Here is a 23,174-nt window from a genome sequence, read left to right as displayed (position 1 = left end):
CACAGTTATTATTATTGAAATACAATGAACAATGAAAATGAACGTCAATAATACATTAATTATAATCTAATATTCTAAAATTATAGGTGCATAGATATATGTTTAAAATTAAATAGATCTCTATTATAATATTATATTACATAACAATATATTTATTTTTAAACTGTGGACTAATAACATTTTTCTTTGCAGACTGTAAGTACCTATATATAAATAAATAGCTCTTTTCGTTCACATTTAATAACAAACATTCTTTCGTAATTTTTTTCATTTAGAATATAACAAACGTTAATAGTTACTAGTTAGTACATTTATAATCTAATATAATCCTAACTTCATAATTAAAATTTAATAATAATAATAATAATAATAATCTATGGCAAAAAAACGACTTTATTGATGTTTTACAATAATAATAACAAACTGAAATATTTAACAAGTCACACAGCGTAATTATAATTGATATATAATTTTTAATTTTCAATTTATAAATTGTTATTGTTGAAGTATACAATTAATATTAGTAGTCAATCTTGACACGTGTGTACAATTTAGTATCTAGTTATACGAGTATACGACTCACTCTCTTTACGGATGTAACACGACCTCTGTTGTGGATATATATAGGGCCTTTGAAGTATGTAATACTCACTTGCACAGACGCCGTCGTACAGTGCGTAGGTATACGGTGTGTGTGTACAGTCACAGTTTAATAGTCCAGTTGTACGTTAATATATATATTATACTTAGACATAATCATATTGTCGTGTTATTATTCATTTATACTGATACTAAAGTCATTAGTCCGTCAAGCATCACTTTCAACAGTTATTATATATAAACTGTTTTAAGTATAAAGCTTAAAATAAAACTAAAAGGTAAGCACAAATTGAAGATATATACTAACCAGTGGCCGTAAAACATTAGGAGCGCAATTGGTAAGAACACTAAATACTAAAATACAAATTTTGTTTTAGGCAAAAGTGCACAATTGATCCATTCCCAATTTCTTAATGACCTAAAAATTGTATAAACTGTTCGATTGTGATATATAATATTATATACTATATATCTATTGCATATTATCTGGTAATTGCACGTATACGTATCTGGGGTATAGGTATTATTATTATTATTATTTATTATAATCAACGCCAGACGGCTTTTACAAAATAACAGACAGGAAGTACATAGATAACAGTATAAAATATATAAAATATATATAAGATGCATAACTTATACTAACTTAATAATAGAGAGAAGAAAAAGAATTAGTAAGTAATTAAAACAAAAAAAAACAGTGTGGTGTAAGTTAAGTAAAAAAAAAATGCGAGCCTTCGTAAAACATATGGCTTAATAGTCTATATGATTATTTGCATTATGCATCATTCTTGTAAGTGGGGCATTCCTGGAGAAGTTTGATTTATTGGTGGGTATATAAAAATTACATTGAAGCCTAGTTTTACTAGGAATACGAAAGCTAAGTTCTCCAAGTAGTCTTGGGGCATCAACTTGTCCTTCTATCAGACGCTGAATAAAAGTGATATCAAAATTATCACGTCTTACAGAAAGGGGAACTAGTCTCAGAGCTTGACTTAATGGCCCATAATCATGTGGTGGATGAGGAATGTTGAGGCAATAACCAGCGAAACGCATAAAACTGTTTTGTACACGATCAATCCGACAAATGTCAACTGTGGTATATGGTGACCAAACAATAGACCCATATTCAATGACCGACCGGACTAAAGCATTATAGAGAGCTAGAAGGCAATTGGCAGAATTAAAATTGGTTGAGTGACGCCTTATGAATTCCAAAGCACGAAAGGCTTTGCTGGTCATATAATCAATATGAGAGCTAAAATTAAGAGAAGGTACAAATAAAATGCCTAAATCATGGACCTGGCTAACACGTTGAATAGATATACCATCAAGTCTATAGTCAAAAGATATCACTGCATTAGTGCGATAGAAAGTCATAACTTTGCATTTAGAGATGTTAAGAGATAAATTAAACGTACTACACCAATTGGTAAATTTAACAAGGGTGTTTTGGAGAGTGAGGCAATCATTGTTTGAGGTAATCGTGTGAAAAATTTTAGAATCATCAGCAAAAAGTAAGAAACGACAATGGGAAACAATTGAGCACATAGTATTAATTAAAATATTAAATAATAAGGGACCTAAATGGCTACCTTGTGGAACAATGGACGATGTGCGGAAGAGATCAGATGACTTCCCGAAGAGGTTGACAAATTGTCGACGGTCACTAAGGTAAGAACTAAACCATGGTAAAAGTGGCTCACCAACACCAAGTCTGTCGAGGATATAAAGAAGTGCATTGTGGTCTAAGGAGTCAAACGCTTTAGAAAAGTCCGTGTATATCACATCAACTTGATTTCCTAATTCAAACGCCGCGTGAAGGTAAGAAGCAAAAACTGCATGACTAGTCGCAGTCGAGCGACCAGGAAAGAACCCATGTTGGTCAATTGATAAGGTGGTTAAGAAAGAACGTTTGATTCGTTTCAGTACTATAGACTCAAACAGTTTACCTAGGAGAGGAAGGCCGGAGATGGGTCTATAGTTAGCGACATCAGCCGGATTCCCAGATTTGAAAATTGGTGTAACACGACTTATTTTCCACACAGAAGGGAAAACACCTTCTGTAAGTGATTTATTAAAAATTAAAGTGACCGGTATACTGAGAGAGGCACGGCAGTGATACAATAGGTTAGCAGAAATGCCATCCGGGCCCGAACTATGAACATTTGAAAGAGAGTTAAGCGCTATATTAACTTCATCAATCGATATAGATAATTTAGAAGGAAGGTGTGAAGATTGGTTGTTTGTAAACTCATCTGATAAATTATTGCAGGTAAATCGTGAGTCACCATAAACAGATGAGAAATGAGAAGCAAACAAAGAAGCAACTTGGTCACTGGAGGCCTTAGACTCCCCAAGATAAACCTCATCTGGTATTGTAGAGACACCACGTTTACTACGAACAAATTTCCAAAATGATTTAGGATCTACACATAGACGATTCTGTATGTTACGCAAATAGTGACTATAGAGACACTTCGATTCAAATTTACATTGGGCTCGTAGTTGAGAGAAGATTAAATAACGATTAAGACCACCTAACATTTTATATTGTTTATGCGATTGTTTTTTTCATAGCGAGAAGTTTCTTAAGCTTACTTGAGATCCATATGGGAAAAGTAGAGTTTCGAAAGTTTCGTAATGGAACGCATTCACGAATACAATCAAGCAATGACTTCTGTAAAAAATCAGCAGAAAGTTCTGCGGATCTTGAATCTAAGGCGTTGTACCAATCTATGCTCTCAAGTCTATGAATAATCCTCTCGTAGTTAGCATTTTTAAAATCATAATATGTGTGTTGAGCGTCCAGCATTGGAGGCTCTGAAGGAAAGGGACAGGAAATAGACAGTGCTGGGTGGTAAATGTCACATGGAACTAATAAATATGTAGCCTGCTGGACTAAGGTGGATTCATTACTAGAGAAAATTAGGTCAAGAAGAGATCCAGAGTTATTGAGAATTTGGTTTTTCTGGACGAAGTGAAGGAAACTAAACAGATCACCAACAAGACGGACCTTATCAGTTATATTACCTGAGTAGACAAGACCCGAACCACAGACGGACCACTCAACATTGGGCATATTGAAGTCACCACATACCAAACCAAGATTAAAATTATAAGATCTCCATACCCGGTCTAAGGCCTCAACATGACTCTCATACACAGACAAATTTGTACCAGGAGGTAAATATACTCCAGCTAAAAATACAGAGAGACCACTGGCTAGAGTGAGGCGAACAAAAACTTGCTCACAAGTGTCAAATGCAGTCGTAATTAAGGTTGGTCTTAGCTCTTTCTTGACAGCAATTAATGAACCTCTTCCTCGACGACAATTACTTGTGCGTACATTCCTGTCACACCTAAAGATTAAATACCCATCAAAACATAATTCAGAATTAGAGATGTCGTCCGAAAGCCAAGTCTCCGTGAGAATATAAGCATCATAAGATAATAAAATAAAATTAGTTCGGAGATTAAACAATTTACTACGAAGGCCACGTACATTTTGGTAGTAAATTTTAAAACAATGATCAATATTAGGCATAACATTAAAATTATTAAACTTAGGGTAGGGTATAGAAGAAAAGTTAGTTTTAATATTATTAAATTTAGATAAAAATGAGTTAAAGGTAGAATGAGAAAAACGGCAAATGGTACAAAAAATATTATTTTTACAATAAGCATGCATACCAGAGTTGAAATCAGGAACTAATGCAAATGCTGAGTGGAACTCGGTTGATGATTGCTTCCTCCTCTGGGGTTCATGTTTTTTGGACCAGCTTTAATCACTGAAGGTACACCATTGACATATGAAATAGTAAAATCTGAAGAGCCACTTTCGATTTTACGTTGCAGATCGGAATGAGCTTTACGCAAAAGTTCCCGTTCAAGCGTGGTTTTGTCCCGAACAATGCGAAAACCAGGTTCTGGTAATAATCCATTCCGCGTTTGTGAATTAAAATTTAAAATAAGTTTAGAAGCATCGGCCTTGGATTGGCAAATTACCTTCAAAGGTCTCGGTTTCTTCGCATTACTATTGCCTAGGCGTATGAGATTAAAATTGGTGGGTATAGGTATAGTTATTTGTTCAAGAAGATTGCTAAGTGTACGTAGATCATCATTAACTCTTAAAGCATTGGTGTTGGCAGCGGACTCAGGCACTACATATGCAATTGCATTAAATTCAATTTTGCTTCGTTCAGTAGATTCACGAAAAATCACTGAAGACGAATCGATAGAGGGGACCGGACGTGATTCCAAAACATCAATTCTTGAACGGAGCACACCAATTTCAGCCCGGAAAGAAGCATTTTCGGTAACCAGATCTGCTACTTGGGAAATGAGTGTCGAAATGCCACTTTTAAGTTCACTAAACTGCGACGATTGCGAAGTAGAGAGCGATTCGATTGCCTTCAAAATGTCAGAGATAGAAGGAGGTTTCTGAGCCTGTGCACGAGTATTTGAAGCCACGGAAGAGGGTGTTGAAGGCATAATTTGATGCAAGAGTATTGAAAAAAGAAATATATAAAAATACTTAAAAATAACTCCTTAAGACAAGAGCATGCAACACAAAGTACAGTAATGTAGTACAGCATGCAAGCTAAATCGGAATTGAAACACAGGTGGATAATGAAAAAGCCCAGCGTTAAAGTCACTGAAAAACAGCTGACTGGTTTGTTGATAAGGTGGTAATTGACAAGTTTGGGGTTCCAAGTGATAAAAACGTACCTGATGTACACAAGCTGGCAGATGCAGTTTCTTTTGCACTATACTTCTTCTAGTTAATCTGTCGAGATGAAGCTTGAAAACATGTGTATGCGGAAAAGGCACAACGACGAAACGAATAAAAGCGACCGCAAAAAAAAAGAGGTACTTACAAATGAAAAAATAAAAAAAACCCGTAAGAGCGAAGTGTTATCACTGTTATCACAACTATATTAATCATCCTTTTCATGTTATTTTGCTTGACTTGCTTCATTATGCGTTTAATTTAGTTTTATTTTGGCTCGAAATATGTTAACAATTTAATATATATAGGAAGGTACTGATTTAATAATAATAATTTACGTACCAATGGCTCCAATTTTTTTGTTGAGAATTACCTCTAAAAAAAATCAACCTACATTTTAAAATATTTTTGATGCTTGAAAACTAATTATCTAAAGAACTTGTATTTCATTATTAATTACAAATTATTTTTGTTTAGGTATTTTATATATAAATTATTTTTTAACTAGAGGTGCCCCTCCGTCATTGCCCCGGGAAAAGATTTGTTTTCTTTTTAGTTTGTATGGTCATGTTATTTTTATGCGGCTCAGCGGATTTAATGCTTTGTGTGCCGTCTAATATCTGGTGCTTTTTTTAAAGTGTAAAATCAAAAACCTGGTTTGAGAATTTGAATGTCTAGCGAGACCTAGCTAGTCACCTCAAATTAAAATCAATTTACGTGCAATTTAGTTATTTAAGTAAGCAATCCTTGAAAAACCTGCGCTGAATTCCGGACATTGTCCACAACGCCGAGCTACAGTAAGTGCCACCTATATGTATGCAATATATGCTAACTACGCACATTAAGAAGAAATATAACCAATGTAAAAATAGTATACCTTACCCAATCGATAATCACCAATTTAACTACTCTGGTTCGAATATCTCGATGATTTACTTGTGTGTCAAATTAAGTGTATGCCACGGAATGATATAAGAAATTTCCAAGCACATCTAGAGCGTTAGAGGAACCACAAATCTGAATTTCAAGTTCATACGTTTTTTCATTTAGTGAACAATTAAGCAAATGCATTAAAAATGTGGAATTTTTTATTATTTTAGTTGACAAACTGTTGTATTCCTCTTTAGAGGTTGAATTCCCAAATATTCTTTCTTAGCCTACGTTCTAATAGCTATCTGTATGGCAAATTTCAGCCCAATCCATTTAGTGGTTTAGCCTGTGCTTTGACAGATCAGTTAGGCACATTATTCTTTTATGTGTATACATATATAGACTACCAATTAAATATAATGTATACAATTCTGTATAAATATCATTATTGAATATATGTACAACTATCATTACATTGAATATTCCTTATTATAGTTGTGTAATTAAATACTTGTGAAACACCATTACAGTATGTCATTATTTATATATAAATATATTTTATTAATTATAGCAAAACCTCGTCCACATGGTCATTGGTCTCCATTTGACTCAAGAGGATATTTTTTATACATAATAATCATAATAATAATAATTCTTAACATAGTAACCACGACATTTTTACAAAAATATGATGTTAAAATAAATTTTCAATTTTGCTTTCCTTAAAAATTCTCCTGAAATAAGTGCTTGTTTGATGGCTGTGTCGTTTGGACCTAGGAATTGGTAGAGGAACTCGGGAATGTTGTGTTTGATTCTGGGTTCTGTTTACCGGCATTTGACGAGGATATGTTTGTTTGTTAATTGGCAATCTACAAGCCATGCATCTCCTTTGCTCATTAACACACCTGAAGTCCTTGATGAAGTACATTTTAGTATTCCGGGTAAATATTCCAGATTAGGCATTTGCTATTTACTACTTCCCTTTATATCATACAAACTATGACAAAAACCACCCAGAAATCACAGAATGATGAAACTAGTTAACGAGAAACCTCTCTAGCCTATAATTATTTTTATATGTGTAATCTTAATTGAATATGTTTTTATAATGTATGAAACGTCTCTATCGTAAAAACTGTACATTGGGCTCGTACCTACTATTACTTCTTCTTTTCTAGTTGAATTATTCATGTTTATCGGACGTTATGTTATCCTTTTTATTTCGATAAATTTAATCCCTTTTCTTCTCCATACAAGTGACTATTTCGCTCTTGTTGCAATATTAGAGTCTGTTAATATAACTTACGTAATTCTAATGTAGTTGACAGTTTCTTATATATTTTATAGAAAAGTATTTTTCTAATATTTCAGTAGTAAATAAATCAGTTATTATTTAATTTTTTTCTAATTGAAAATTAGGTGCAAATGTGTTATGATTGCTATTTCAGTACTTTTTCGGTTGTTGATGCATTGGTGTAGATATGTTTATAAATAGGGTTTTTTTGTTTTCAATTGTTTCATTAAATAATTGTTTATTGGAACCTATGTTTATTTGTCATTTTATGCTGTATCTTTTTTTGTAAATATCTAAGGAATAAATTTCTTAAAAGGATGCATTAGTGATAGCCATTACTACTTTTTAACTTTTCTATGGTGATGTTTGGTATTCCACAATTTTATAATGTGTTTGAAAAACCTGATTTTGTGTTCTATTGAGAGTTTATTGATTCTTCTGTACATTGGTTGTAATAGTAATGTAGCTTTTAATGGCATTGGTGTGACAGAGATTGAATATTGTGTGGTACGTTGATTGTTGGTTATGCATTGCATTTAGATGGAAAATGTAAGCGGTAAATTGTTTTGTCTATATTTTAAAGGCAGTTCACTTTATTTAGGATCTTCTTAAAAGCAATATTGAATGTCTTGATTTGTTAAAACCCTTCCAGGCCCACACATTTTTTGTATCTTTTTTTAAAAACAAATGTTCACTGATTCTTTTTCCCCGAGAGATTTTTCTGATTTCATTTTTGGTTTCTAGTAACAGTATTTAATATTTCCGATTTCAGTTTTGGTTTGAAGTACTGATATATATTTTTTGTCAAGCCTGCACCGAAAGTTTAGTTTTAGAAGCGTTGGAAAGCGACGTTTTTCCGTCTAGGGGGCGGTAAAGTAGGAATCCCCAAAAGTACCGGGCGGTTAAGTGGAAATCCCCAAAAGTACCGGGCGATAAAGTGGAATTCCCCAAAAGTACTGGGCGGTAAAATGGATATCCCCCAAGAGTACTGAGCTTAGATATCACGCGTATTCTCTGAACAAACAGACACTAAAATCTATACTACGGTCCTCATAAAACATAAACTTTTGGTTACATCTTATATTCATATTATAACCTCCTTGCATGATGCGTGAACATTTTTTTTTCATGAATTGGTTTTCGTATAATAATTTGGTTGTTGCATAGATCCCCGCATAATACATTACCTTTGCCTTGATTACATTTTTTTATTCTTATTTTATTTTAATATAATAATTAATATTTATACTGAAATCTATACCGCGGTCTTAACAAAACATACACTTTTGGTTACATCTTATATTCATATTATAACCTCCATGCATGACGCTTAAAATAAATAAAACCAAATCGTTTCTTTCATGAAATATTGTTTTAGTAGAATAGTCTGGTTGTTGCATATATCACATACAGAATTACCATTGCCGTGATGGCGCGATCAATGAACGCAGAGGCGTGACAAAAAATAGTATGTGTGGCTCGTGTGGGAAGGCAATTTCAGTCTTGGACGAAATGCGGCCCTCGCCTATGGCTCGTGCCGCACACGTCGCCAGCGACTGAAATAGCTCTTTTCCCGCCCTTGCCACACAATATGCTATTTCCATTTTTTGATTTAAATCTCGAATACTGGTATTAATTTCCTTTGGTTTCGGTTTCGGGTTTGATATGGTTTTTGGTTATGAACGATTCTAACGGTATTCTAAACCAGTATTAAATACATAGGTAATCCTTAGCTATTAAGTATATTATAAAATATACATATAGGTATTCCAGATGTACAAGATGCTTTACGCCTCCTAACCAACGTGCCCGAAAGAGCAACAAAGTATACGAGCTTCCGGAACCTCATTATAAGGGCCTAGAGGATTGCTGCGCTCAGAGTGACGCGAGCGTACCACACAGTTTCCACTACGGAACAGCTTCTCGCGTTTGAAACTAAAGGATTCCACAGGAAATTCAACGATCGAAATAGAATCAAATCGACGAAAAATGTAAGGAAAGCTGAGCGAGATGGCGTACTTGCTGCTTAGGACAACAGATAGAGTTACAGTCACAATATGGCTGGGATTCAAATGATTCTTCCAGACCTTAAGAGATAGTTAGGGGGAGGGAACTCACGTTCCATGTCACATAGCCTCTCTTTGGACATGTGTGCTTCACGCATTAGTTGCACAGGATGGGACGTGTCCCTAACGTGACTATCGGAATCTAAAGGAGAAACTACTGTACATATGGTATTTGACTGCCTACACTGCGAGAGCCATTACAACAGGAAGAGAAAGAGTGAAAGTGTTATCTTTAATTCATACTGTAATATCACGGAGTCTATTACGGGACTAACTATTTTGATTAATGTACAAAATGTATAACACTAATCGTCCGTCCGGCGGTATGTGTGCCAAATTAGTCTCGTTTCACCATTTGCTATTTTTGTTCTGTTAACTTACTGGTCATCGGCGAAGTATAATAAATTATATTATTATTTATTATCTTATTTCAATATATTACATGAAATTATCCTTTGTGTAACTAATTGTCTGAGTGTCTTGTAATTGATAAATTCACTCATATATTCCACTTTTTGGTATCTATATCTGTTGGCGCTGAATATTATCAGCAGTGGTCAGATATGGTAATGAGCACGATGGCACGACTGCAGTTCTTTTCGGTCAGTCCCACCTTCCACTCATCTCTTCTTACTATCTTATTATTCTTTGTGTATTACTATTGTTATTGATTATTAGAATCATATTTATTGTCTTTGTTATGTATATTATCTAAATATTTCTTGTGTTTTTTTCTTATTATCAACTGTTGCGGCCAACGCCCTTGTTGTCATAACTTTTATATTCTCTTGCTCTCGTCGTTCGAAAATGTTTTTATATATATTTTTGTTACGCTATTGTAGCGTGTTTTTCGTTCTTTACATTATTATTGTTGGGTGTTAGTACTCTTTTGGTACACACCAATAATTATTATTATTCTTATTTTTTTTGTGATAAATTTGTACAACGGTACTGTGTGGTCACTGTGACCAAAAACCAAATTATGACTGCGATACTTGCGACGAGCCTGGACGCCGATAGTGCAACGGCAGAGCCATTATTATTAAGAATAAACGTCCACGTACCATACTGTACACCGTGAGTTCTTATATAATTTCATTATACTGTTGTCATCTGTGGGTGATCTGTTCCGGCAGCGTGTACGTCCACTGTGCACCTCAACTTATCAACTGCCACCCACTCCCGCGTAAGTCCGCCAGCACTCGCCGTACTTTGTGGGAGGCCGCCCAGGTCTTCAGGATCCAATTCCAACAGATGTCTCTCCTTTGGGCTGGCTGTCCGGATCGCCGTCTGCAGTCCTTCAGTAGTTTTTTAAGTTAATATTTAGGGTTAGCCAACTCATGTGAGCTCTGTGGTCATTGAAAACCACACCGAATCGACCACAGAGACCCCCCCCCCTAATAACTAAACTCTATCGCTTCCCATCAACAACTCACCTCCCGCTCCTATTCGTTGTCGTCGTGTACATTAGGTTGCCTACCCAACGTATTACACGGTGACATGAAATTTGGTAGAAAGTGTGCAGGTCAGAGACAATCATAGTCTCACTTTTCGTCTCGATTAATATTATCGAGTGGTCCTTCGGCTCTGTGCTCGTCAGCTCTCTTGGCGTGCACAATATCTTTATATTAAATATATTTATCGGTCACTGGCCACTGCAGATACACCATCCCAGCGATAAAAGTAAACAGATATAGAACATTTTAATGGTTACCGTAATATACTACGTAAAACTTCAATATTTATTCCTTCATACAATATTATTATTTACTAGATATTTTATTATTGTAACGAACCCAATAATACACATGATATATTATTGTGATCGTTTCGCCTTCGGCTACATTTGGCAACATAAAGATTAAATAAATATCAGCACATAGAATTCGAATAAATTAATCAAAGTCATATATCCGATTAGGAAACCTATGGGAATATAACGAGAGGGCAATGCGATCTTGAACTCGCATTACAATAGGTTCTACAACCTCGCCTTATTCATAAATCATAAATGTATGAATATAATATTTAGAAATTGCTTATGAAATATACATAATATATATATATATATATATAATGCACGGTATTTAAATATTGACGGATGTCGTATAACATATATTGCAAACACAACAGGACACGATTCACGGATTAACCAGGCGTGGGAATATATCGATAATTAATTGAACAACGTCCTGTGAAGTCCACAGATAAGTCAATAGACTAGGGGGAAATGGGAGAGCAGGAGGCCCTATAAAACCAGACCCGAAACGGTCTGTAGATTAGACGTGTGACACCACAGTACAGACGAGCACCTTCGCGAAAGACAACATATCAACTTGGTCAAATTAGACTTAGAATATTTTATGCAGAAGAATTCAATAAACAACTTAAACTTTCAATCAGTCTAATTATTTCGTCAACTCTACCTAAGAAATCTTCTACCAACAGTCTTGCTACCTGCAAATTATAAACTAAGCAGTTATCCCAATTGCAAGTTTATAACATTATTTTGAATCATAGTGCAAAATAAATGTTATTCCATATCAAAAAACGAAAATATTTAAGTATTCTCCCCTTAAAAAGTATAGAGACATAGAAAAATACTTACCAGGATTATTCTTAAATAGTTTTTTCAAATCTATTGTTACAATAATTAAGGAGTTTAAAATCATTATCTATAATTAACTTCAAACATCATGTTATATGTATACGTATGTATGTGTCGTGTATACTCCGATCTACGAGGGTCCGACCGTAAAAGCGTGTCCGTCGCTGCGCATCGGTCTCCCTCCCACACACTGAACAATACCGATCAGAAGCAGATAACAAAGATTACGAAATTCGTTTTCATAACTAACGTTTACGTTATAAATTGTTTTTTGAGGTCATTATTTTGGTATTTAATATGAACAATTATGTAACATCCCCAAAAAGGATTATAAAACGCAATTAATTAACTGTGTTTTTATCAGCTGCTGTATACACGTTGTCGAGTAGTGGGAATGATACCATGTTGGGAGAAAATTCGGCCAACAGACGTTGCGTTCGTCGGTATCGATGCGCAGTTTACGGACGGACTCTCGTGGGGCGAAGTATATGTTATATATATGTATGTATCATGTATGTATGTATGTATGTATGTAAGTATGTACCATAGCCCTCCCGCCCCAGTGTGAATATGAGACCCCTAGAATTATTGGTGTCTATTTCGTTCAAGTATAACTGGTAAATATTATTATGATTATCATATTGAACTTGATGTGTGAATACCAATATGATATGACCACAGAATAAACAGAAGGGAATCAAAAGCATAGTCTCAAAATGATCCGACATTTTGGATTCTTGAAGTGAATTCTCCAGAGTAGTCATATTTCGAGATATTCTTATTTTTTCATTATTCATTTATTTATTTATTGTACTGCTTATTTATAGTCGATAATATTATTAAATAGGCAGTGCTATCATAGACTTTATACTATAAATAGACGGGCAATAGTAGCAGTTCGAACGATAGGACAAGAGAACGCTGCTGGCGGTACACCGTATACTGCGCACATGCGTATTAATGAGTACAATATTTTTAAAACCGTACCATACGTCCAGACATAAAGTACGATAAAATACTATGTATTCTATGTATAGTCTTTGGTACGATAAAATATTATAAATAATAATACATTTGTACTTTGTAGTTTGTACTTTAACTTAAGATCTATCATCTATGCTTAAACTACATAAGTCACAAAATAATTACCTATACAATATTATTTTATACAATAAAGATTGTACAGAGTGGTAAATCTGACATACAATTTTGCTGCATCAATGTGTTATGTCTCACCGCGGCTAATAGTGCATATGGTATACGGAAGACTCGTCTATTAGTATAAGGTCTATGAGTGATATATAATTCAATAAGCAGTGATGCCATACATATCGAAAAAATAAGAACATCCCGACATAAGGCTACTCTAAAGAATTAATTTCAAGAATCCAAAATGTTGGACGTGGTTTTATCACCTCCCATAAGAATTCTTATGTAACATTTCTTTTGATTCTCTTCTGTTTATTCTGTGATATGACCTACTAATATTATGACTTTTGATACTATCTATCAAAATCGTGTTTCATATCAAAACAAAATAAATAATATAGTTTTATATTCTGAAATCAAGTTAATACTTATAGGAGGTAAAAATTGAAAATACCCAGTACTTCTCAGAGTATTTCCTTAATAATAATCTTGAAAAAGAAAATATAATATAGAAATAGTAGGTAATTCAAAAATCAATAACTGTCGATACCCACTTGAATATTTCACAACATTTTTTTTATGCTTTTTGATCTATTTTTTACATATTATGACATATTATTAAAAATTGAATACAAGTTTCCTCATAAGTTGTTCTATCTATACAACGACAAAAAAGTTAAAAGTAAAATCACATGAATTTTTTATAAACATTTTAAGTTCAAATTGTTTTTTTACATTGTATATTTACCAATAAACTAACTATTTCTCCTCATTTGATTTTTGATATTTTGTTGTAAATAAAAAATAAATAATCGTAGATACATGACATTTTCACCAAATGCTTACAACCATTTTCCATACGTACATGCTAATATTTTGTCACGTTTTAATATTAGGTATACTCAAGGTATGTCATACGCCTATAGTATGCATGACGTAATGTTTTTAATTGTATATATTATAAAATCTAAATTCGAATAAAGCTGAATACTATATGACTTAAGTTTTTTTTAAATTTGTTTATAAGTAAAAAAATTAACTTACTAAATAAACAACTTGCACAACCACTAGGAACCACTGGATTATAGTCGTTATCTAATAAAATAAAATAACTTAAAATCTAATTAAAAGTCACTGGGAGGTGTTGAGTTACAGTTTTCTAAAATATAATATATTTAATTTGAATAATAATTTACTTAAAAGTAAGTTATTGTTTGCGCTAATGTGGCAATTTAGTGTTATTTGATCTATGATTATGTTCTGTGTCCCGTGGTGGTTCTTATCACACATCCTTTGCAGCGCAGTCGACGGTGGCGTCGGTTGTCATATACTGACCACCCAGTGCGTGTGTGAGATCATAACGTTACCTATCTGTGTTGTTGTGTTCAGTTAAAGTTCAATTATTATTCTCAAATGTTTTCTGTGTAAATTCAATGCAAATTGTTATGTCACCTAAATGTTTCTAGTTGTTGTATCTTTTATACTTATTGTTTTACAGTTTCAAACAAGTTGTTTTAAGTGTTAATTTGACCATTCAAATCGGCCTTTATATTCAATTCTTTCTATCTTTTGTTGCTTGCTGCCTAGGACTGTTTTCTTCGTCATCTCTCCACGTTTAGTCTTCTTTTCGGCTGCTGCCTCTAAACCACGTTTTTAATGTCTTATGTTGTGCTTCGATTCTGATGAGCATCGTTCACGCAACGTTCATTGCCCTTCATTAATAGTTTTCTCCAATTCAAGGGTGTTCATTAATCATTGCTCACCAGCGTTGTTGTGAATAGCGTGGTGTTATTTTGTGTTTGTACTGTCCTCAGTGGCAGGCATGGTGTATTCTGTGAGTTCTTCGTTGTAGTACGGATAGGTAGTCGCACGTGTAACGGGTTGTGAATTATATTGTTTATATTTAAGTCCCTAGGACGGTTCGTCTGGGGTGCAATCCACAACTTAACATGCCGCAGGTGAGTTGTGTCTTGAGTATTTTATGGCTGTCGGCCTATTGGCTATTGAAAGTAAAAGTTAAGTTTATATATTACGGAAAATGCTACACTATCTACTATAATTATTGTATATTATCATATTATCTATTAAGTATTAACAAATAAAAGATTGACAACAACCAATTTTCGTATTTAATAATTAGGTACTTCTACAGTGCCATTTAAGTTGCCTATCCTTCAGACCGGGAAGGCATAAGCTTTAATTGTAAGAGAAGGCCAAAAGCGAACCAACAATAATAATATTTTAAATACCTATGTAACTTATATTAAAATGAAATAGTCTTCTGAACATTATTTGCAGTTGTGAAAAATACAAGAATGCCAAATTCTCATCCAACATTAATATTATGAATTAGGTACCTACTTAAAGAAAATTAAATTATTAAACAATTGTATTTAGTACAATTACACGTTTTTAAGTAAATGAAAATTGTAAAATGTTTAATATAAACTAATTGTCTTAGATGCTGATTTTATTTAGGTGAACAATAAATAAATAATGTCATATTGTAACTTTATTCAATATAATAGTCTGATAATAATTGTTTGTGATTAAGACAATTCAAAGAATAATAATATTACAAGTCAGAACTTACATATTATCAAATAAAATAAAACTTAATGAACTAAATAAATATCAAATTATTATTTTTTATTTATTTTATGTAGGTACTTGGTTGTTTAATTATTTTATATACTTACATCAAGGTATTAAATTTAATGATTTGAATAATGTATAATAATACTATCGATACACATGGGTAGTAAATTGTTTTAATTCTAATTATTTCTATTATTTATGATAATCAATATTTGATAACTTACTAGAATTTGAATGTACGATATCTAAAATATTTTGAAGTTGATCTGAAATATAATAGTATAACTGTATAAGTAGTTGTTTATGTGTATAGGTATACTGCACCGTTACTGGCAAATTTATTTTGTTTTATTTCAAAAATATTTTACAAAATAAATATTGCACTTATAACTTATTTTTCAGAAATATAAAAAAATATTATGCTTAAGTCCAACAATATTTTTTATTGTATTTAAATGTAGAATAATGTATAATTGTTGCATCTTTTTCACATAAAAAAAATTAGATAACATTTTCTGATCCAGAAACTATTGGCACTAGGAGCAAAACTAAACCGTTACCTCCCTAAATTCAACATTGTACATACCTAACATGTTAAATTAACTAAATGAATTAATTATTTATAAAAACGGCTTGCAACAGAATTTTCTCCTCTAATTTCAGATAATGGTTTCATTCCACAGATAACAATATGCTTGTACATTGTGTAAAATATATGAAATATATTTTTTAAATAAAATAACATAACTGCACCAGGAATAGTAGTTTTACACCTATTCCTTGTATATTTTAATAAATTTTGTAAAATTATGTAACAAAAAATTATTAAAAGCTGAAAATATTATTAAGTTGATAGTTGCATCAAGTGAAACGGAGACAGTTTTTGATAATAACCAAAATAGCACAAACATAAGAAATAGAAGCAATGATTTTGTTTATATTTAGTAGAATGTATAAACACTACGAACAAATTTAAAGACGTACCTAAATAAAAAAGTAAGGTTTTTTCTGTTCTGCAATTAATTTTTAAATGGTTTGCAAAAAAAAAAAAATGATATCCAATCACGATAACTATTTTATTTTCTGTAACCAATGGCATCCCTATTTATAAAAACAAAATTGACTTCCTGAAATTACTATGAACCATGCTACTCAGGGATGGTGTAACTTTCTATCCCTGAAAGAATTTTTAGACTTGTTTCAGTAGTTACAGTTATTACCCTCATGAGGCATGCTCCAGGTTCTTATCTATTTTAGTTAATATTAATTGTTTTACTATTTGTAAAAAAAATAGTATATGCTGTTTATCAGAGACTTTTGATTTTACCCCCTCCCCACCTCGGATTATATTTTTGCGGGGGTGCTCTTGATTTCCTTCTATATATAAAAAAATATTACCTCTTTATATTATACTAGCTGATCATGTACGGCGTTGCCCGTGACAAATTAAATACCCGTGAATTAACCTTTTCTTAAACTCTGTTAAATATAACCTGCACAAATTGTGTACCAAAATACATAGAAGCGCCAACAGGCGTATCGCATGGATAATAATAATCGTTAGTAAAAGCAATAGCAACCATTTATAAACAAACATTTCCACCAAAAATCTCATAATCACTGTTTGAGCCCCATATTAGACTATGTTATTCGGAGATAACTTAGCATTCTAATGGTGAAAAAATTTTTGAAATCAGTCTAATAGGTTTTGAGTTTATTCGTTACAAACATCCAAATCTTTTCACTTTATAATATTAGTATAGATTATATGGAAGTATAGATATTGTTATAAACCCATTTCATTAGTAATATAAGCATTTCTTTGACATATACATATATATGTAACCATGACGTGTCCGCTGTAGGAACGAGCACGGCCGGCGTATATAGCATTCCGCTGCATGGGCACTGATTGGGCACCCAAGGTGAGTCAGTCGTTGTCAGTCCAACAGAACCTCCACAAATCCGTGTATTTTTGTGTTAACATAGTGTTCAAATAAAGTATAGTGATTAACTACCTCACTGCGTGTTTCATTTATTATGTTGTGTAGACGTACATAACAATATAAATAGTATAGATATAGATACAGATTATTGGCATTTCAAAATAAATTTGCCAAAAACAAAAAATGACTATTTATTTTATATTTATATATTATAGCTGATCTCGCACACTTCGTTACCCGTAAATAATTACAACTCTTAAAAAAATTGTGGTTGTTCAACTCAATTTAAGCATTCCTGCAGTATAATAATTGCCAAGATATTTTGTAACGAGAAAGTAATAAGTTACTTTTTTATTTGAATATTAAAGAAATTCCATTGCATTTATCTCTAAGTAACAAGTAAAGTGACTTAATTACTTTTTAAAATTAACCTACCCGACACTGGTAATACCTCTAGGAATGATATTATGTAGCGCAGGGGCATAATTAGGAATTTGGTTTTTTTTTTTTTTTGGGGGGGGGATATACGTTTTTAGCAAACATTTATGGTCATTAGTCATTACCAATACTTTGGTCAAAATGTTAGCAGTATAAAAAAGTTTTGGGGATCTATCCCCATATTCCCCCCCTAATTACGCCACTGGTATAGCGTGTTTCAGAACTGGTCGAACAGGTGTAAGAAAATCCATATCAAATACAAACGTCACCATCACCTGCATATTATCAGAGATACACAACAAAGTTTGAGCTCTGCAGTTCAGCGGTCTTATGTCATAATACTTTGTTTTTTACGTTCGAAATAAAAGCATCAATTTCGGGAAATTGTTTGCGTATTTCTTCAGCTACTCTGTGAATATGCCAAACATGTAACGTGTTCCATTTTTGAGTAAAATGCTTTAATATTTTTTTCCTGCCTTCACCATATAAGGTGCTGCATCACTGAGAAATAGGAGTACATTATCGTGTTAAATACCCTTTGGCCACAACAAAGCTCATAGATTGATCAAATAATTTAGCTATAGTACTATAATTTGCTTTTTCTAAGACTTCGCAATTAAATAAAAAAGTTTTACCGAAACATCCAATTTCTAAAGTGCCGATTATCACATTAGCGATATATCGGCCATCTACGTCTGTAGTCTCATCTATACTCACCCACAATTTTTTATTCTCCACGTAAGTTCTAATAGAATTTATTGTATTATTGTAAGTATTACCTACATAGTTCTTTCTAATTGTGGATTCGTCTGGAATGTGTTGGCCGGTATACTTTGAAAGAAAATTGCGGAAATTTTCATTTTTCAGTTTAGAAAGAGGAATGTTAGCAGATACCATTGCAGTACAAAGATTTGTAGTAAACACATTATTTTTTGGAACGGTATTAATTAATGTTTGAACAACTTCACATTTTTTATTTTTTTGAATATCTAGTGCACGTAAATGTTTTTCTCTACCCACATGTTGTGATATACACCTGTCTCGGGTTATGCTATGCCGTCCTTTCTCGAAAGTTGATATCAACTTGGCCTACTTTCCCCAAATGAAATACCTCATGCTTCGGAAGACCAGAGAGTATAAAGTTTATATTTCAGATGTTCGTGTGCATGACAGTAAAAGCTGTTAAGTGTTCATCTTTAAATTTTGACTGATCCTTCTACTTCCGCTTTTTTAGCGATGCTAGATAGATTCGATGCTAGTTGTAACCTATCTATCTGATATTTATTCGGATTGTGGTAGGAATTTTATAGGCGCGTCCATGCAGCTCCATCAATTCTTGCCAGATACGAAAACTTGGAACCTCCTAAGTTCACACTTTCCATGAAGCTGGAATTTTAACCTCGCTAGTGCTCCTTACTTCGGGGGTCTCTTAAAAGCTGTGGTGAAATCAATGAAAAAATTGTTGATTTGCGTAGTAGGAGTCCATGCCTTAACGTATGAGGAACTAGTACTGTAGTTTGTAAGACCATTGACACCGCTGTTCTCTGATCATATAGAATGTTTAACCCCAAGCCATTTTCAAACAGGTCAAACACTCCTGTGTGTTCAGAGCTGAATATTTTAGATACTTCTAGTCGTTTAACTTCAAAGTGGAAGCTCATTCACCAGTATCAATAGGCGTTCTGAAAAGGTTGTCCTATAACCTTAACAGTTTATAGTTACTTCAAAATGGATCCCCGCCGATACTAAACTCAGAGTCGGTGACTAAGTGCTTATCAAAGATAATTTATCTCCGCCTCTAGGTTTGGCGTTTAGGTGGACTAATGGAGTTGTTACCTGGTCAGTACAAGGTGGCTCGTGTGATCAGGCACATGATAAGACAGGGTGCATTAGTTAGACCTGTGGTAACGCTACTTCTCTTGCCTACAGAATAAAATAAAATAGTTTATATGTTTCGGTTCTCTAGGCTACGCTAGAAGACACTATTGTACAGTTTATTCACTTGTTCCGTGATCATCATGATTTCCACATGACTCGTAATTTAACTTTAACTTTTTAACTACATAGTTAATACGTACCCACCCTTTCAATACTGGATAGAAATAGGTATTAAAAGACCAATTACACTAAAGGAACAACTATTAAGTAGGCTAGCATGTCATAAAGCTTTTTACGCAAGCAGTGACGTAGCCAGGGGATAGTATTTTTTTATGGATATCATAGGTTCTTAACGGTTGTTACTATATTATTTAACTGAGTTGTGAATTATTTTACAATATTTTATTCAGTTGTCCTTAATATTAAGGAATATGATAATCATGATCTGTAATAAATTGTTGGTGAGTACCTAAGTATAATGTCACCATTTTAATTTCATGTATATTCTATTCCAATTATTTTAAAAATACTCACATTCGGCCGAGCAAACGTTTTCGGAACATTTACCTATTGTCGTATGTACTGTGTTTAATAATTAGGAATAATGAGTTGGTTATATGTCTTTAAATGTAATGTTTTCGAAGGTCATATTTTCGAATGACGAGAGTTCGAAAAGTTATTACTTTGAATAGTAATTTAATCGAAAAATTATTTGTTCGAATAGTATTATGTTCAAAAATTCATATTATGGACGAAATTATTTATTAAATATCATCATTTTATTTTTAAACGTAAATTTTGACAACGTACCCGATGAATATCGTTTACTAAAGTAAAAATGATAATAAATAGTAAATAGCATGATATTGCTTATAGCTTATTAGTTATGACTATTAACGATCTACAGTGGTGTGGTCTAGTGATTGTAGTCTGTACTGACTACTGAAGTTTAGTTTGTTGCAATTTTTTTACGTTTTATGTAATTTGTTTTTTATTTTAATAAAATTAGTTCTATAGAAGTTATAAAAAGTATACACGGAGAAAAATAATTAAGTGTCCCACGAGAATTTACCCATTGCGATATCTCCTGAGATAATAAATATATCATATATTATCTGCTTTTTTTATTAAACTCACAGCGACAAGGACTACATAAATTCTATGTTTTAATTAAATTAAATTTTTTTTGGAAAAAATTCAATTCAACAACGAATAAACAACAATCCTAATTATTGTGAATTGGATTTTTAAAAGCAATTGCATATAGTTTAAGTTTTTAATTAATAATTTATAACTGCTTATATTTAAACAAATATTTTTTTTTTATATTATTGTTATTAATTTTTAAAATATTGATAGCTTTTTGATTTAAATAAATAATTTTTGTACATACAACTTTTTATCACATATGATATTCAAACAAATAACTTTTCTAACACTCGTCATTCGAAATATGGCTTTCGAAAACATGACATTTGAAGACATGACCCACCTCCAAGAATAATTTACATTCACAATTATCATTCAGACCACAAAAAGTTTTAAACCGTGCCCCTATTATAGAATATAAAGTCTGGATTAAACATTTTCTGATGACCCTGTTTTGTTTAAATATTGTAAGAAATTTAATATAGCTACTCATTCTATGGATATTAAGATAAAAAAATGTTCGCTTTTGTTTGTAAATATTATTTATATAAACAAAAAATATATTGATAAATATATAATGCTTATAAATTACTTACCCTTACAGCACTCTGTTAGTTTTTCAATCGTATTCTTAAATGTCTTAGTATAATACTCTTCAACTAAAATAAAAATTAGATCATTATCAGTTACATAAATTAGTTAGGTACCAAATTAAAACATAATGTTGAATAATTGGATTGTAATATATTGTATATATAATATATTGTTGCGTAATTCCAACGTTAAATAATGCACGTGTGATGTGTATTTAAACACGAATGATATGTTTTGGCACAGTCGTTACCTACTCGTTGCATTACCATTTACCAAGCGAGCTCTACATGGCTCTATTGTCCAATTTATTATTGGTAGGATAACCTTAGTCAACAATAATATTATATACTCGGGCTAGGTACTCAGCATACAATTATACTATATATTATCAAGGGCTAAATGTATGTGTGGTTGGTAAGCACGCTTACTACGAGAAGCGATTCATCTGAGACCAAACATAGATAGAGATAAGTGAATCATAAATAAATGACATGTGATTGATAGACAGCGCTATGCAAGAATCGCCCGAGATACTATTTTCAGCAAAATTGTATTAATTAGTTTTTGAAATATAGTATTTTCATGCCATAAATTTAATATAATTATTAATTACATATACAATAATTATACTTTTATTGAAGTCGTTCTATTTCTGTATATTTGTTATTAAGTACGATTTAAGAATAATTTAAGATATTCAGATTGTCGATTTTTTAGTTACAGCAACAATGGTCATTGTAAGAAAAATGCATTTATCGCTCCACTAAGAATCTAAAATAACAGTAATGCAACTAGAATGAACATTTAACTCTGCACTTTAAACACAATAAACAAAATACGTATGGTATGTTTATCGATAAATAGTTAATAGACAATAAATAAAATACAAATTAAAAAATAATATTCTTGCATGTCAAATAAATAATAATATGTAGGTATTCCATGGAGAGATAAGCAATTTCCAAGCACCTACATCTAGACTCTAGATTCTAGAGCATCGGAGGAACCATAATTCCAAGTTTAAACTTTAAATGCGTTAAGACTGTGGAATTTTATATTATTTTACTAGAAAGATGGCACCACTGCTGTATTATTACAACCCCTTATTTCCCCCTTTAACAGTTAAATATACAGAAATCCTTTCTTAGTGGATGTCTACGTCATAACAGCTATCTGTTTGACAAATTTCAGCCTGATCTGTCTAGTGGTTTGAGCTGTGCGTTAATAAATCAGTCGTGTGATCATTTTATAT

General features: G+C 32.4%; 1 protein-coding gene across 1 annotated transcript in view; it reads right to left on the bottom strand.

Annotated features, from left to right (window-relative positions):
- Positions 1–23,174, bottom strand: part of LOC132945713 (uncharacterized) — a 40,510-nt gene that overhangs the window by 5,570 nt on the left and 11,766 nt on the right. The window contains exons 6-11 of the mRNA XM_061015469.1: positions 21,925–21,987; positions 20,714–20,746; positions 16,142–16,183; positions 14,364–14,414; positions 12,171–12,200; positions 5,675–5,707 (exon numbers count right to left, since the gene is read on the bottom strand). Of these exons, the coding sequence (XP_060871452.1) occupies positions 5,675–5,707; positions 12,171–12,200; positions 14,364–14,414; positions 16,142–16,183; positions 20,714–20,746; positions 21,925–21,987 (252 nt within the window). The remainder of the gene's footprint in view (positions 1–5,674; positions 5,708–12,170; positions 12,201–14,363; positions 14,415–16,141; positions 16,184–20,713; positions 20,747–21,924; positions 21,988–23,174) is intronic.

This window comes from Metopolophium dirhodum, chromosome 5 (assembly GCF_019925205.1).
Source record: "Metopolophium dirhodum isolate CAU chromosome 5, ASM1992520v1, whole genome shotgun sequence".
Lineage (NCBI taxonomy): Eukaryota > Metazoa > Arthropoda > Insecta > Hemiptera > Aphididae > Metopolophium > Metopolophium dirhodum.
Note: the sequence above shows the minus strand (reverse complement) of the source record. Positions and strands in the feature narration are given on the sequence as shown.